The sequence below is a fragment of the Corvus kubaryi genome, unplaced genomic scaffold (genome assembly GCF_017639235.1).
Source record: "Corvus kubaryi isolate FWS band 111438036 unplaced genomic scaffold, C.kubaryi_AGA036_p1.0 137, whole genome shotgun sequence".
Taxonomy (NCBI): Eukaryota; Metazoa; Chordata; class Aves; order Passeriformes; family Corvidae; genus Corvus; species Corvus kubaryi.
The window spans coordinates 25,281,557-25,299,447 of record NW_024580671.1 but is presented as its reverse complement, the minus strand read 5'-3'; the positions used below and the strand labels follow the sequence as shown (position 1 = coordinate 25,299,447).

At 37.5% G+C, this 17,891-nt stretch overlaps 1 protein-coding gene across 4 annotated transcripts in view; it reads right to left on the bottom strand.

Moving 5' to 3' along the window:
• Positions 1-3,510: 3,510 nt before the first annotated feature.
• The window catches only part of BRD1 (bromodomain containing 1), a 60,668-nt gene continuing 46,287 nt past the window's right edge, over positions 3,511-17,891 (bottom strand). For 3 of the 4 annotated variants that reach the window (XM_042018255.1, XM_042018256.1, XM_042018257.1), the window contains 5 exons: positions 14,532-14,667; positions 13,224-13,351; positions 10,537-10,646; positions 8,142-8,296; positions 3,511-5,415 (listed from right to left, as the gene is read on the bottom strand). In XM_042018255.1, the coding sequence (XP_041874189.1) occupies positions 5,232-5,415; positions 8,142-8,296; positions 10,537-10,646; positions 13,224-13,351; positions 14,532-14,667 (713 nt within the window). In that variant the 3' untranslated portion in view covers positions 3,511-5,231. The remainder of the gene's footprint in view (positions 5,416-8,141; positions 8,297-10,536; positions 10,647-13,223; positions 13,352-14,531; positions 14,668-17,891) is intronic. The other variant, XM_042018254.1, reaches the window with a different exon arrangement.

Sequence of the window (17,891 nt, the reverse complement as noted above, 5' to 3'; positions counted from 1 at the left end):
TTTTTATAAGGATGTAAAAATTCCTATCCTCATAAAGCCAAGTATGGAGGAGTGAAGGACCCAGTAACTGACCACAGGAGAGGAAGATATGTGAGCATTCCTAACCCATCATTGTAGGCCAAACCTACCTGGGACTGTTGCCAGGGAAGCTGAGCAGAGAATGCAGTTATATCTCCCTAGAATTCACAAAGTGAAGCCCTTCACAGCAGAGAATGGCTCCAAACAGCTGAGACAAGACCAAAAATGCAGTTTAATAGGGGAGATGAGAAACGTACTTATCAATACATAAAGCTTCATATAAAGAGGAGCAACCAAAGACTGGACATAGAAACTATTCACAACAACCCACACCTCACTGTATAGCCAGATTTAAAAACCTCCCAGGTTTGCTGACAGTGCTGCAGTGAAGGCTTCAAAACAGATGATCAAAAACTGAGCTGAGCTTGGAGGAACCGTGAAAATAAAAAGGCAGCAGAGCAGCACAAAGGCAGCAGAGCCGCAGTGTGATGAGAAGATACATGGTATCACAGGGATTAATTTTAAAAATTTAAAGAGTATTTTAAATTATTAAAAGAAAAATAAAATTCTTATTCTGTCATCTCTCTCCACGTAGTATAAGCAGAAAATAGAACAGGGTGACTACAATCACTGCAGTGTTAGTTTAACATGTGGAAACAATTGAAAAAGCTCATGAATAAAGTACAGCTGCTGAGATCTTGTATTTTCTTTCCTGACCATCAGAAATTTGATAGCAGTTTCTGTGCACAGCCAATAAAGTTGAATAAGTAGGCAGGTAAAAAAAAAAATTACAGCCCCTCCCCATCAAATGCCAATTCCCAAAAGTTTAAAAAGAGTTTATCATCTTCATGTTATTCCAAAATATTACTTTTCAAACTGTCATTACCTTGAATTTACTCTTTTTCTACATTAAAAGTTTTAGAGGACACAAATCTTCCAAGGAAGGATTGATAAAACAGGTAAGTCATAGCAACTGAATGATGTTAAACAAAAATCTAAACAAGGTAACCCAAAGGTGCAAAACAGGATGTGGACAGCAAATGTGTCCTCCATTTACATTTCATTTCTGTATTTTTTGTTACAGACATACCAGGGGTGAGAAAGTTTTTTCTCACATAGACAACAACCTTTACCCATGCAATCACACAACTGAAATGAATTTATTTGATTCCCTTACGCATATCCTCAAAACAATCTCCCCTTGCCAGCCTGCAGGAGAGAGCAACTGTCTCATCTGGAACCTTCACCTCCTGGAGTATTTCTGTTAATTGACATGTTTGACTTGCACTGTGCTACCAGCAGCAACCACCTCTGAGTCCTCTTCTAGCACTACAGAAGGCAACTCCGAAAATAAAATCAACAATAAAAGTGTAAGAAGTTACTCACCTGTCATCTGCAATTAGACATGAGAGCCAGAAAATCCAGAGCTATCTGTCCTTTGTACTAGCTCTAGTTAAAACTAAGCATTCCCAAACCGCCCCACTTGCAGCAAGAACAGAGAAAGCTACTTTTGATGGACTAGAAATACTAGAAGCAAAAAAGACTTTTTGTTAGCTGGAAGTTTTAATAGCAGGATTTTGAAAAGGAAAAACTGAGTACTTCATTTGTGGGTGTGATAGTCTGTGTGCATTGCTCCCTCTAGTGTAAAAGATAAAAAATCACAACAAACATTCCCCAAAAAATCACTGGGGTTGGTAACAAACTTTTTTAAGAAAACATTATTCTCTAGTCACATTTTTGCCCTAAATATTTGTAACATAATTGCTCATATTTTGATACAAGAAAAGAAATTTTCACAACGTTTCAACTGACGATGTGGATCTCTCATGCTTCTATTAACAGGAAATGATCACACCAGAACTGAGCAGTGAATGCACAAACTTACACCTTATACTTACAACTGTAACACTCCCCAAGAAGTTGGCAAGCCAGAATGTGGTGTTCCTTTTTTTCTCTCCACTAGAATAGTGATTTCCACTCTATGTTGTTATTATTACTATCACAGAACCTGGTCTAAAATATAGTGAAGCACTCTCCGATGTGCACGTGTTCATCCCACTACTGTATCTGGTTAGGCCACAGAATTAGGAAATAAAGCAGCTTTGGAGCTCAGATTTCCTTTCCTGAGTAGGTATGAAATCCCTTAAAAGCACCCAAGTCACACCAAAGATTGGCAAGTCTGAGAAATTGTCTTAGATTTTAACCCAATCTCAAGAGCCACTGGATGACACTGGACTTCATCACAAGAGAATATGGGAACAGCAACTGACACTGCTGCAACCTCCTCTCAGACAGGATCTGGGGAGAATTCCTGGGACAGTTTCAATCACATTTCCAGAACAAAAATAAACTAGCCTTTCATGCCAGTTTAATCAGAAGAAGATGCAATATGCTTTGTCAGGATACTTAACAGGCTTCTTTTAATCAGTAAAGTTTTCCAGCTTAAAATTCTCCTAGGTGCATGCAGTCCCCTGTAAGACAAAGGCAGAATATTTTCCTTCTCCAAGGAACTGATGAAACAACCTCTGAACAGAAAAGCCATAAAAGAAAACTTGGAAGTCTGAGCAAAATTCAAACTAAAGTGAAGATCACTGAAGATGTGATTAAAAAAAATCATTCCAAAACAATTAAATTAATGCTGTGCTTTTGCTTACAAAAGATGAGCTCTTTCCTTTGATGTTGCTAGCGTGAGAAGAAACTGAGAATGTAGGAAGCCTTCTAAAGAATCATTTTGCAACTGTATGTATACTTTTACTGGCACTTCATATTTCACAGGTATTAACATTCTTATCCTACAGGTACCATCACCTTCCAACTTCTGTTGTAACTGCATTTCAGCTTTCCAAGGTCCAAGACAGAGAAAACGCCCATTTCTCTGTGCGCCAAAATGAGGCTGTGAATCATTATCTAGTTTTACCCACACAAAATTTGAGTGTATTTTCTGGAATCAGCCTGAAATAAAATCTGATGCAGAGTACTTTTTTGAAAACCCTTTAACAGAGTCCTAACAACAACAAGTGGTTCTACTGTCTCAACATTGCCCCAGTTAAGCTCCATTGCCTTTAAAGAATGGTTATATGGCAGATCCTTGAAGTCATTATACAGTTTTACTTAATGCAAGCAACCAGAGTTTTGTTTTTCTAACTGATGTGGCTGCTGTGGCCATGAGAGCAGCACACCTCAATGATGCTCTTTCCAGGGTACCTGCCATCACTATTCTCCCTAAAGCTGTGTTTGCTGTCAAGTCTGAGAAAACTATTTGCTTGACCATTTGTGAAATTTATCCAACTCATCCTTAATTATCAGAGTCCATCACAGGCAACTGGTCTCAGCTAACTGGAATACCTCCTATGCCAAGGGGTCAGTAAGGACAATGCTGGGTGCCACAGAAGAACATTCAGCTTCTTGGCCTAGTGCCTCTGGAACAGCTCAGTCATGGAGTAAGAAAACGGGCACTGCAGCAAAATCCCAGGGGCTAAATTCAGGACAAAATTTACAGTTGAGAAAGAAATTTTATTTCAAGCTTCTACGGGGGTATTACAAACAATAGAGAATAAAAACATTAAAAACTATTTAAAAATTAATTGTCCCTTTAAAATAAAGATTCAAGCAGGTTTAACAATGAAGTATGCTATTCAATGAAGTTTAAAAAAAAAAAGATTTAAAAAGTATTGGTTTTGCTGTATTTGCTAATCCTTTATAAAAAAGCTGGGCATAAATACTTCGTGCATTCATATGCATTATTTGGTGTTTCATATTATATAACTTGGTACAGTATTTACGATATCACTGCAAAAGAGTTCAAACACAGTGCATTTATAAATAATGGAGCCATTATAAATCACATTGCAAACATACCTTGCCATTTTCATTGTTACAAATTCAGTATCTCAGTGAAGGTAGGAATAAAGTAGCTACAACAATCAATATCTTGACTTTATTTTTTTTCTTTTTAATATAAAAATGCAGTTCTGGAAACCCACCCTCCTTCTTCCCCCTGCCCAAACATAATGCTTTACTTCTTAAAAATAAAAATAAAGTACTAATTCTATATACATCACATGTACCATACAAAAATGTATCCAAAGTTTCTATTGCTACCAAAGTGTTCTAAATTAAAAGTTACATAAATCCCCTCATTGGAAACGAAAGATTACAAGTTACCAAAAAACCAAATTACACACAAACCATCGAGTTATTTTATACAATTTCCAATACATTTTTCTCCCAAAGCAAGTTGTCTTCTCATGTGCCTGTATAAAAATGCATATCAATATATTTGTCAATTTTATTTTTCATTATAAAGCAAATTAATACATTTTCTACAATAAATAAAACACAGGGAGGCACACATATCAACAAAATTAAACCAATGGGAGATAAATGGGATATGGTTTTGACAGAAAGAATGTGCTTGCAGGCTTTAAGCCAGGTTTGTTTAAAACAATAACAACCTTAATTCATTTTGGGCAACAATGGAGTGTTTTTGGTGATTTGCAAGTGATGTACATAGTATAATTTTTATTGATGTCTTTCTCACAAAGTACCCTCCAAAATAACTCAACTTCCTTTCTTAAAATACATATTTGTAATTGTAAATTTACATCAATCTTAAATATGTGGTACTTTGTGCAAAGAGCAACAATTTACACAAACATTCAGAAGTCTTTTTCAGAAGCTACAGACCACGGAAGAAATGATACAAGCAGCACCATACTGTATATGATTTAGGCAAACATATATTTGATGCCATTTTGATATTAGGCTTTAATATCCACTAAACACCTTAAGCTGGAAGATGGTGCTTAGGTAACTTAACCTCAGAAAGAAAGAAAGAAAGAAAAGTAAAAAGCATGGAAAGAAACAAAACCCAATTCCCTCCCCAGCAAAATTATAAAAGGAATTAAGGAGCTACTTCTAAAATCAGAATAAGTTAAGTGTTGAATATACATTTATGTACAATTATGAACACTATGAACAAGACATTTTAACAGGTTTAGTGGAAAATCCTCCATCTACAACACAATAAAATAATTAATCAATATGGCAATGGTGATTTAGAAGAATTGCTCAACCATTTCAAGTTTGCAGAACTCAGCCACTGAATCAACAAGTAAGGGGTTGTATCTTCAATACATTCTTTTAGACAAAGAGGTTCATTATTAGAGTTCAAGTCTCTGTGGTATTTTTCATGCCTTGCTAGAGAATCTCTGTTAGTCAATATCACTGAAGTCACTGACTGGTTCTCCATGGACTCGACTCAGGTGATTCATAGCACGATCAAAAGCAATTCTTACTGCTTTTCGTATGCTCGAGTTACGTCCTTCCATCATTTTTAACTTGTCTATGGTCTCATCTATCCCAAGGGGAACCATTTTGGATTTGGGAAGCCACTGCCTGTAACAAAAGGGCAAAAAATAAATCTGTTAAATATAGAATAAAATCAAGAGGCTTGTCCAGAAATGTCAGGGCTACTATGCCGTATTTCTCATATTGCAGATCAGTTTTACCATCTTGAACAAAACAATAAAACACCTTTTAAGGTAGTGCTTACTTGCCTTAAATACTTAAAGAACATGAAATATTAAGAAAATCTCTTCCATAAAACAGAGGCTACATTCCAATTCAGTGGTATTTAGTGATTAAGTATCAACAGAAAAAAATTAGCCTGAAATACTGATGCAGTTAAATAGGCAGCAGCAACTAACAATGGGCATGGCTCAAGAGTCACCTGACACAGTATTGTTTGTCTTCATTCTTTCCCTTCCAGTATCACCAGGAGTTTTCAGATGATGGATTTTTGCCTTACACTTCAGGCATCTCAATTTGTTCCTTATGGGGAAAGCTGAACTGGCAAGGAAGTTCTGACTAGCATGCTTTTACCCTGCAGTATGAAATCCCACTAGCTCCATATTCAGGGTACTTTTCTGTTCTAAGCTCCATAAATGTCTTCAAATTCTGGGCATAGAGGAGTAATAATGGAAAAATCTCTACATCCCATTCTAATTAAAGCATTCTAAATATTTACTTTAAAAGTATAAATTAAATTTACATTATTTTCATAAATGTTGATTGCAATCCTGTTTTCTTAAATTACACACACTAAGGAAAACAAAAATCAGGTAAATTAATAAATATCTATCAAGGTATGTTACTGTAGTCTGCAATCCCAATCCTACAAAAGGCAGAAGCCCTCCTGTTCAAAAACATTAGTTTGGGAAACCATTTGGAACCGAACCAATAGGAAATCAGACAGTCAAATCTGCAAAAATTTTCTTTTAAATGAGTAAAATTGAAATATTGAAATATTTTCATTCTCTTAAAGCACTCTAAACTACAGCCCTATTGTAGTGAGCATACACACTGAAATAAAATGTGAAGAGTCAGTACAAGGACAGAGACAGTATGGTAACAGCATGAAAAGCAGCAGTCTAACCACTATCAGTTTTACTACAGATCAGAGGAAGTTTTAAGAAGGTATTTTTAAAACAAAGCTTTCCAAGTCCTCCAGATATAAGCGGTGAAGACGAAGAAACACATATGAAAATCCATAGATACTCGTATCACAGACTGAAGGTGACACACACCCTGCAAATGAATGAAAATCACAGACAGCAGTTCAAGACTGAAAGAGACACAACACAGGGAGAATTCTGAGTGCCAGAATAACCATAATAAAAGGATCATTACAAAAACAAGTTGGTGGGGTCAGGGTAGAGGGGAGGAAAGGGGATGGAAAAGGTACTGAGTTTTTTCCCGTCCATCTATGCAGAGTTCCCATTAGAGACAACTTTACATAGTATTTACAAGATTTAGGACCACCTGCATATAGAGACTAATCTGAAAAGTTTAAGCTGCAGAGGACTCCCCAGATCAAGAAGCAATTACAGCAATTACTAAGAAAGTGGCCAGGAAGAACATGCATTACACTGGTGACACCAGTAAGAGAAAAAAATGAGAAACAGAACGCTGAGTATGTTTAAATGCAGATGTTCTCTGCCAACAGAGGCAGAAGAAGGCAGGATCCTATGGAATTCTGTGCAACCGAACAAAGACAATTATGAAGAAGTACCAATTAATTAAAAAATAATTGAAGAACACAGAAATTATGCTGAAAGATCCAAGGGGCAGAAGAGCAAACATCACTTATAAGATTACGCAGGAAGTTATTTAAGTGATAGTGTACTGGCACAGAGAAAGTCAGGAGAATGGCAGCATCACCAGACACCAAATACAATCACCTAAAGAGGAAACTGATACCTAAAAGTAAGCAAATTCAAGAGAAAAACTGAGATATGGACAGATTTACAGTTAGCTTGACCTGTATGGAAACTTGGAGAGGAGAGGGTCTACAGAGAACACAGAAAAGAAATACACAGTTTGATGAGAGGCAGATGAGAAGCTTCCATGTCTAGGAAAAATCCACCAAAACCAAAAACTACCCTAACAAAGAAAAGAACACCAAAAAACCTAGTATGTCTCCCCATATTCCCACAGAAAAACCCCACCAGCCCTAAAACCAAAGACCACCCAGGAGGGAAAGAGAATGTTTTGTTGGGTGAATTATCCTCCTTCAGGCTCTACAGAGCATATTGCTAGTACCAAAATAAATGGAAAAAGGGAAGGTTTCATGAAAAAATTTAGAAAAGGCTAAGAACTTTAAACAAAAATGTTAATAATGCATTTAACTGAAGACAGGTTAAAAATTCAAAGAAAATGCACTTGAGTAGACTGGGGGGAGAAGTGTTGTAATTTGGAAAGCAACAATGAAGGATGATAGAGATGTATGTTAGACTGTTGCTTTTAAAAAACCTATGAAGCAATTTTATCGGTCAATAAACAAAAGCAGCTTGCAAATAGAAAAGACTATTTAATGACTTCTATTATTTTCTTCCAAACTGACCATAAAAAGATATCTTTCAGTGATGATATATACACCTTGGTCCAAAATGATATATACCTTGGTCCAAAACCAGACTCAAATATGAAATTTTAACCTTATAATTTATACTTCCATAGGAATGATATCCATGGAAAAATAATGTTTCAGTTTTCTTCTGGACCAAAGGTATGTTTTCAAAATTTTAAGTCACTGCATCAAACAATACATTTCAGTAACATACCAACTTCTTTTATTGTCAAAAAATAGTACTAAGAATAGTTTCTCATCTGATTTGGTCTGCATTTGTTCTCCAATTTTCAGTACATCTAGAGGTGGCACTGGTATAGTAACACCATTGTGATGGCCAGCAACACGAGGCATCTTAGGGTCAATAATCTGTAAGAGAGAAGAAAGGACAGTTCCTCATATTTAAAATGATGTAATTTAAGAAGGTATTACAAATTAAGTTAACAAGAAAATAGTAAAGTAAACAGCCACTGGATATAAACTGACTTCATGTTACACACAACTTTTTGACATAAGCTGAACAGGCATAGTGGAGACCTAGTGGCAGACTTCAATGAAAACACTGAAAAAAGCATTTTTCACCCATATCAGTTCTTCTTAAAAGTCCCATCTGAATTTTACTTAATACAATCGAGACTGACAAGCAGGTTTTAGAATGAAAAAGTCAAACCAGAATTTCTAAAAGTTGTAACTGACCTCAAATTCTGGGGTTTGAAATTCATATACCTTAAAGAAACAACCTATTTTAAGGTAGAAGTATTTCTGTAAAATACATGCTCCATACTCAAACTCTGCAGCAAAAATCTTAAAAGGAAAAAAAAAGGGTATCACTTTCAAATATCTTGCATATCCAATTTAATAACTCAGTCTTCAGCAAAACATGCAGTTACAGTCACAAAGTCTTTCTAAACAGAACTTGAGGGAGAGAGGGAATATGCTGCTAACATTAAACTAACCACCCTGATGGAAAAATTCCTTGGTATGCAGATCACAGCATTATGAAGTGCTTAGCTTCCACCCAAAGAAGGGTCTTTACTCCATGCCTGTTCTACCCATCTCCTACTCTACAAACTCCTGTTGTTTTTCTAGCATCCACACTGGCACCAATCTTAATCCACAGTAAACTGACTTTGGGAATTGAACACAAAGCTAATACTGTGGGGAGTTTGTAGAAATCAGAACAATTTTCTTCTCTTGATGAAGGTTTAACTCCTCAATCAACTTATCCCACTCTCAGAAACACCAATGCTGACATAAAAAAGAAGGCAGAAAAAGAACCCTTTGGTCTTCATCAGCTTATATCTAGTGCTAACACCTTTCAAGAGACAATCAAATCATCAAATTTTCAGCATCTGAGCCAAGTTAGCCACTGAGAGCACTCAAGCGCTCTGAATGTCACCTCCAGAGGTTTTAACCTGACTCCGTATGATTACATTTCATGTTGTCCTTAGAACACACATATTAAAAGTCAGGATTGTCCAGACTCATATATAAATCAAGCCAGTGTATGAACTGTTCATATAACCCCAAAGCCCTAAAGCCAAACACCTTATCAACATTTTCTCTTGCAAGCCTTGATGTAAGTAGAACTGCATCTATTTCTCCCATATTAACAGAAGCATATACATCTCCTATATTAACAACAGCTTTAAGTTTCCAGTACATCACTCACAATTGTCTGCAATCAGTCAGTTCATTCCAACTATTGAGTTTTTTGTTTCTTTAATGAGCTGTAGAATCAGAAGTATTTTTATACTCATCTTGAAGCAGAAATAATATATAATGCAGAAACAAAGACTACTGAGACAAGTATGCTGGTTTTAGCAGGGATAGAGGCAATTTTCTTTGCAGTAGGTGGTATGGCTATTTTATGGTATAGGTGGCATGAGGCTATGTTTTGGATTTGGGCTGAAAACTGCACTGACAATATAGAGATGTTTTTGTTAACGCTGAGCCATGCTTACACAGAGTCAAAGCCTCTTCCACTTCTCATATTGCCCCACCAGTGAGGAGGCTGGGGGTGGACAAGGAGTTGGAGGTGACACAGCTGACCCCAACTGACCCTAGGGATATTCCATCCCATATGGCATCATGCTCATTCTACAGAGCTGGGGGAAGAAGGTGGGGACATTCAGCGTGATGGTGTTTGTCTTCCCAAGCCACATATGACGGAGCCCTGTGTTCCTGGGGATGACTGAACACCTGCTGCCCATGGGAAGTGGTTGGGAATGAATTTGCTTTGCTTGTATGCACAGCTTTTGCTTTCCCTATTAAACTGTCTTTATCTCAACCCACGAGTTTCCTCACTTCCAACTCTCCCCCACCCATGGGGAGTGAGCAAGCAGCTGCAGGAAGCTTAGCTGCCATCAGGGGTTAAACCATGACACAGGAGTATAGCACATCTCCAAGGACAGGCAGGGTAGCAGAGATTATTGACTTAAAATCTGATATTGCAGTAACTTTACAAACTCAATGCACAGTAAAGAAGGCAGAATAAGGTACCTTTATTCAACCTGAATGGGAAATTACCAATTACCTTAAGTTTGCACATGGTGTTTTCAGACCAGAAACAGTATCATTACTCTACTTCTGGGAAGGTGGGCACTTACCAGAGCTGGGTAAGACGGATATCCACTGCATTTGGCCCATACTACTTTTAGAGGCTCAAGAACAGATGTTGCAGCATCCGTTGAAATCCACATACTACTATGCCCAACTTCTAAGAACAAAGAGATACAAAATTAAAATGTTCCAGAACGAAACCTCAGACAAATCTTCTGCAGTTCTTGGTTTCCTAATCAATAGTTCATGATCATTAGAATCCAAATACTAATACCAACTTTCACACACATACCAATAAAAAACAGGTAGTGCTCATAACATGAGCTAAACGTCTTTACATGACACTACTACTTTATTCCAAGCCTACTGATAAAGAACAAGGGTTTAGACACTTCTAGAAATAGTGTATCTTAGAACATCTTAGTTCTTAGGAAGTGTTTGCCAAATTCCAATAATTCTTTCCCTTTGAAAAAGCTCCAAAGAAAACATAAAATTATGGTACTTCAAATAATAGTTTCTTTTACAACTGTGATGACAATCCTGTCAAATAGGTGATTTTGAAGATGCAAGTTGCATGGTATATGTTTCCACGTGCTGGATACCTGGATACTCATATAGCACCTGGTAACTCAACAATATTTGTTTGGTACACCTTTCTATTCTTATGCCTAAGTTCTAACCCGCATTTTCATTTCTATTTATTTTTAACAAGTTCTCTTGGTCTCTCTGCCCTGCCCTTTCCTGCAGTCAAGTTCAAAAACATCAGCAGGTTTCCAGGCAGCAGCAGTAATGTTTTATTTCTTCTCAGAACAAATATTTGAGTTTATGTTATTGTGCACTTATGTTGCAGTGCACGAGACAGTGGCCACTGCAGCAGAGCATTCAGAGGACTGGTGGCCAGGCCTCCAGAACACCAAGGTCTAATCCTCACCCCTTGGTTACGGTGAGTTCCCACGTTCCTAGTGGTTCTTAGTTTACATGTTTTAAGTTTATTGGTTCAGGAATTCGCCACCCAGTTTTATGTATAAGTTCATGTTTGTGTATTTCCCTTAATTGCCTATGTATTAGTTCTGGAAAGTTCTCCCTTCTTCGACACCCCATTGGTCTACTCATGTAATTCCCTCCCTTAAGTTATCCCTATTGGTTATTCCCCTGTTAGCTCCTCCTCCTCAGTCGATCCCCATTGGTTGTTTCCCTTTGTTCCACCCCCATATAAAATACTTCGTTCCCTCTCACTCCCTTGTCTTTTGTCCCTGGACCCTCCACAAGCAATAAACCAGCTGGAACCTACACAGAGACCCCTCTCTCATCCTTTGCTTCTGCCGACGCTTTTGCACCACCTTTGGGACTCGCTCCTTGGGAAGGAGCCAGCTTTCCCTGCAAGCTGCAGCTGACAGCTTTCCCTGCAAGCTGCAGCCAACCCCTGCCTGTTGCAGCTGACAGCTTTCCCTGCCTGCTGCAGCTGACACCAAGGACTTCTGCAGCTGGATGCTGTGCTGCCTCGGGCAGCCCCAACAGTGTCACACTTCTACCAGAATCCTCCATTTTCTTCTCTGTTGCTGACCAATGGATTGAAGCCTGAGACAGGTTTAAACCTTTCAGTCGACCAAAACCACAACTGGTCTCCTAGATACAGTCCAGAGACTGGTCAGAATACAGTGAGTTATACCCTCAAGGTGGAACTGCGGGTGGTGATTGAAGGGGGAAAAGTTATCCGAGTTCATATGCGGTAAAGGTGAGGCAGCATTTCCTGTATGAGGAAATGTGGTACCAAAATACAGTTCAGGGGCTGCAGCTGCACTTTCTCTCAGCAGTAAGGCAATACTTGATAGAAGTAGCTCACTACTTGCCAAAATACAACTTAACTCCTCAATTATTCTCAGTCCACTCCCATTTCAAATGGGCACTGCTTATTTATAATAAAAGGTTCTATCTCAACATTACAAAAACATACTAGGGGAAAGAAGTGGTTTAAGACCTTTTAAAAGTAGAAATAGCAAGCAAAAAGTGTTTAAAGTGATCACATAAAAAAAATTAGTTCAATCATTCTGCACAGTAAGTTCTATTTCTCAGCTCTGTTAATAACAGTTTGTAAAGTATTCACATGACAGTTAGAAAGAGCCATGAGGGTTTCAATTAATGCATCCTTCCTTTACAGACTGTTTCTAAAAATATGTACATAGAACTGTATCTGGTACATAAAAACAGTACAAGTCCTCTTGTTCAGGGCAGCTATCAAGAAAGAAACCTATACTATTCTCAGCCACAAAGAAAATGGTATTTTAATCCTGAATAAAAAATCATACACAAGCTGACAGGATGCATGCAGCCAGACTCAGAGACTTCACAGGCGTATATACAAATAAGAGCCTCGGAATTCTTCCTAGTCAGAATTCATTCCACATGGGAGTAAGGGGTTACTAGTCTAGCACATATGACTACTAATTTTCTTTTACAAGATCTGTAAAAGAAAACTCATTTTCTCTTTTTCTTTCAAAACATCTTTATTTCGTCAAGCTAGGAGAGACAATCAAAATCCGAGTCAGATACTATTCTTTTAAAAGTCTTTAAATCATCAAAAGCAGAATCCAGTAGTTTCTCAAAGGATATCAACAACAACTTCAGAACGCTTAATGTATTTAAGCAGTTAAAATAAGAATGTTAGAACCTGTCAAATAAATGGACAAAATTATAGTTATACAATACTATTAAGAATACAATTATTTATAGTTACCAGCTGCAATTCTTGCTGCTTTGGCATAGTTTCCATTTTCAATGCATGATATCAATTCACTTCGGTCTTCCAGTGTGTGTCTCCGTATGAGGGCAGGTTTACCTTTACCACACTTCGGTAGACTGAAACTACGAAAGTATTAATATTAAAACCATTACTTGATAATTTACATTGTTCACTATAAATCAAAACTTTGGACAAGAATTTAAATTTCATCAGTATAGAGTAAAATCAGTAGAGCAAACTCCAAAACTATTTTGTGTAATGAATACAAATAACAACATAAAAGCCAAACCCCTGACTATTTTCATGCACAGAATTGCCTGGTTATCAGCAGAAGACAGTTCCACTGCTCCAACACTAATACTACACAGAAAACACAACTATTCTCTCTTTAATTTTTCACTACAAATTCCAGTCTTTCAATTGTGAAATGACTATACTCAAAATGGGAACTTTGTTCTCTGCACACTTTTCTTCAAGAAATCATAGAATCTGAACAAAAATTGCATTAACAATTTGATTTAGAATATCACATTTAAAACAGATGCAATATTAAATCTCTTTGTTTCTGAAAGCCTGTTTGACATGAGTACATTAACACCATTCCCTTAACGTGAACACATGAATAAAGTCCTCTTTTTTTTTTGTTAACAGATTCACCCTATACTCTCCTGTATGCCTCATCCTAGCCCAGGACTGGAGACAGCTACCTTTTACCCAGAGATCAGTGTTCTTTCAGAAGATACACCATTGGTGATGGAGACATACTTATCAAAGGTGGCAGAGGTGTTCATTCTGATGGTCCTGCCTTTAACGACAGACTCCATGGAGAGAAAGTCAATAGCTGGTACACAGTTACTATCATCACTGGAGGACCTAGACAGCAATCCATAGACTGACAACCTACAGTTCCAAACCCATTGAACTACTACCTTTTCTGTATACAAGACTCTGCTTTTTAAGTTGCTTCTCTCTCGCCCTCACAAAAATAAACACACACATTTTTAGTGTTCCAGATTAGGAAGGTAATTAAACCAAGATACTATATGCACAAACATATCTGTATCTTTACAGAGCAAGAGAAGAACAGTCAGTTTGAAAGTGTAACTGCCTGGATATACAATAATCTGAATTCAACAGAAGAATGCCAGCAATCCTGAAAGGTATCTCAGATCTGACATAAATGAGAAAATTAAAACACACACTTTTTTCCAAAATTTATGCAATCCTCCAATGTGGGTCACAAGCAGTATAGAAAACTGATATATGCAGTCTCAAATTTGTATTTCAGATTTACAGTTTTACCTTGAGTTACACAAGAGACTGTTACTAGATGAAATACTAGATTCTGATGCACAGCGACGACGAGGTTCAACTTTTCTTCCTGGAGTATCATCTAATGCTCTGTCTTTACTTTCATCTCCAAAACCATTTGATAGACCTGCAGCATAACACAAAAAATACACGGCATCAAACTGGAAACCACACCATTTTCATTAACAACTTTTTGAATTCACACAATGTATCATTATTGTTTTGTTCTTCAAGTATTTTGGTGTGATGAAAAAGAACATGAATATTAACAAAGTATTTCATTTCAAAAAAGTATTATAAATAGAAAGTTCCTGTTGTCCAGATTTTAAAGAGAGGATGAACATTTAGGTAAGGTACAAAAAAACGAAAGCAGGGGTTGTAATATGCAAAATTCCAAATGGAGTAAAAATCAGTTTTTGCATGTAATGTTTCCAACTATTAAAATAATCAGCCTGCAGAAGCTGAGTAGAAAAAAGCCCAAGAAAATAAAAAGTTACAAATCAGGCAGATTACCAAGGTAACAAAAGACTCATCTGAATGCAAAGCTGTAATCATTAAAATCCTTTTCAAACACTGGAAGTAAGACTGGTATGGATTTCTTTGTGACACTATAGAGTTCTTCCTGGTAGTCCTTCTATTTTAGTGAATTCAGACTGATTGACATGATGATGACTGTTTTCTGTCACCAGTAATCAATAATATACATGTTACTGTTTTTAATACTGTTTTGTAACACAAGTTTATATACATCGAAGAAAGTTACATTTTAATTCCACAATTGTAATGAAAACAGTAAAAAGGCTTTTTTATTACAAGCTACTTATTTGATTGGCTGTTGCAAATCCTGCTCTGGGTTTGCTATACAAACAGTATTGTCCTTATTAAACCATTTCTGTACTTGATTAAAGAGACAAATGAAGAGTTTTAACATAGCATTCTGAAGACCTTCCAGGGTCTGCGGGACGGCCCCCGCCCGGGGTGTGTGGACATTAGGACTAACAAGGAAAGAACCCAACAGAGACCCTACAATACTATCAGAAATGCACTCACTGAAGGCAATGGTACCAGCCTGCACTCAGCTACCGCAAACTGTAGGCTACAAAGAGAACAAAATTTTAATACAAATTCTATTCTGAGCATGCCACTCACAACACAAGGAAAAGCTACCCATCTCAGCCATCCTACCACTACCAGAGACTTGAAGGCCATCATGATCATTGTACATTCAGACACAGTCAAACTAGGTTATGTAACTATGTAACTTCACATGCCCCTCCACAGAGCAGTGTAGTATAAAACAACCATGGCAGAACTCCTTTTATTAAGTTTAATTCTTCCAGTCTGTTTGCTATGAAGACCTCTGCCAAGAAGGCTGACAACTAAGGAACTTGAGCTAAACAAGTTACTTTGTACAATCCAGTAATTTGTCAAGCATTTCCATACAGGATTTTTCCCTCCACCCCAGGAGACCTTCCATTTGGATTATCAAAACAATTTAGATTTGAAGAGGAAAAGGAGAATTTACTCAATGTTCTGAAAGATTTACATATAAGCATTCTCTTTCATTGTCATTTAGTTGACACTGTAAATATTCATGAGTGTTTGCTTTGTAACTCCTATATTTGTCTTTGATTTCCTACAGAAGAAAAATGATAAAGGTAGCATTGTCCTGAGTGTCAAGCACCAAGCTATTGAACAGTGCTATTGATTAATATTGTTGTCATTCTCAGCAAGTTGATAAAAATATCTGCAGATTAAGGAGGAGTTGGGTCCTAGACTGTGCTGAAACAGAGCATACTTCACGAGAAAGTATACAGGGGAATTTAAGTTATCACAGTACACTTCACTTGGCATTTGAAATGAAAAGCTGAAAAAACCATTCTGCAAAGGACATCTCCTAGGCCTCTGCAAAAACTATTTTTTATATCCTGTCAGACTTATCTTTCAAGTGAGGTGTATAAACTGTTTTGTTTTTATCTTGCCACAAGCTGGAGACACATTACTCAAGTTATCGCTCAGGCATCTAGCTAATGTGAATCAGCCCTCAGCAGAAACAAGTCAGATCACAGACTGAATTTTAAACAGAAAGACAGATCAAGTAACGATTGCTGCCAGAACAAGACCACAGGTTCAGGTTTCCCAATGGACTGTGAAAGTGGAAAGAAGTACCTGTATTATAAGAGCATGTGTAGAACATTTAACCATGTATGAGCCAAATGTGACTTGGGTACTTATCTCTGCATACACTGGTTTTGTACATACATGCACACCCAGGGGAAAAGGGCTTCATATTTTTATTATGTCCATCAGTTTATGACTGTGCTGTCACCAAAATGGACATTTTGGCACTCTCAGTCCCTGGCAATGATGTCTTCTCATTGTCACCATGTCAGTACCAAGAAATATGTGGTCATGGTAAGGAGCCAGTTTTCAGCAATGCACTGGACAAAGCAACCATATCGCCTGATTGCTGATGCTAAGAAACAAGGGATACAACAGAAACATTCAACTACAGCAATGGAGACAGCTCTGTGCAGTGGCAGTCCAGCTTTATTCTAGTTTAAATATAACTTGAGAGTTTAATGACTCATTTAATTCACTTACAATTACAGTAAGAATGTTTTATCAATCTGTAGAATTGGTTACTAACAGTGGTGTTCTGGTTTCTACTGAGATAGAGCAAATTTTGTTCCGAGTAGCTGGTACAGTGCTGTATTTTGATTTAGTATAATGTTGATAACACACTAATGTTTGAGTTGATGACTGTGCAGACAGTAAGTCAAGGACTTTTCAGTGTCTCATGCTCTGCCAGTGAGCAGCTGCACAAGAAGCTAGGAGGGAGCACGGCCAAGACAGCTGATCCAAACTGGCCAAAAGGATATTCTGTACCATGGAGTGCCACGCCCCACAGATAAACTGAAGGCAGTTGGCTGGGAGGCGCTGATCACTGCTGGGGGATGGGGCTGGGCATTGGTCAGTGGGTGCAAAGCAACAATATTGTGCATCACTTGTTTCTCTTGCGTTTTATTCCTCTTTTTCCTATTATTATGACTATTATATTTTACTTTGTTTCAATTATTAAACTGTTCTTATCTCAACCCACAGGTTGCACCTTTTTTTGATTCTCATCCTCATCCTACTGCGGGGAGGGAGGAGTGGGAAAGTGAGGGAGTGGCTGGGTGGTACTTGGTTGTCAGCTGGGGTTAAACTACAGTAAGTGGGAAAAAACCCCAAAACATTTTTGACAAATTAGGAATACTACCATGCAAAAGAATTTAGAGCTTCCTTTAGACATATTTCTCTCTCGCTTGTGGAAGTATGAAAAACAAAGAACTTGCAAGCTATCAGCAG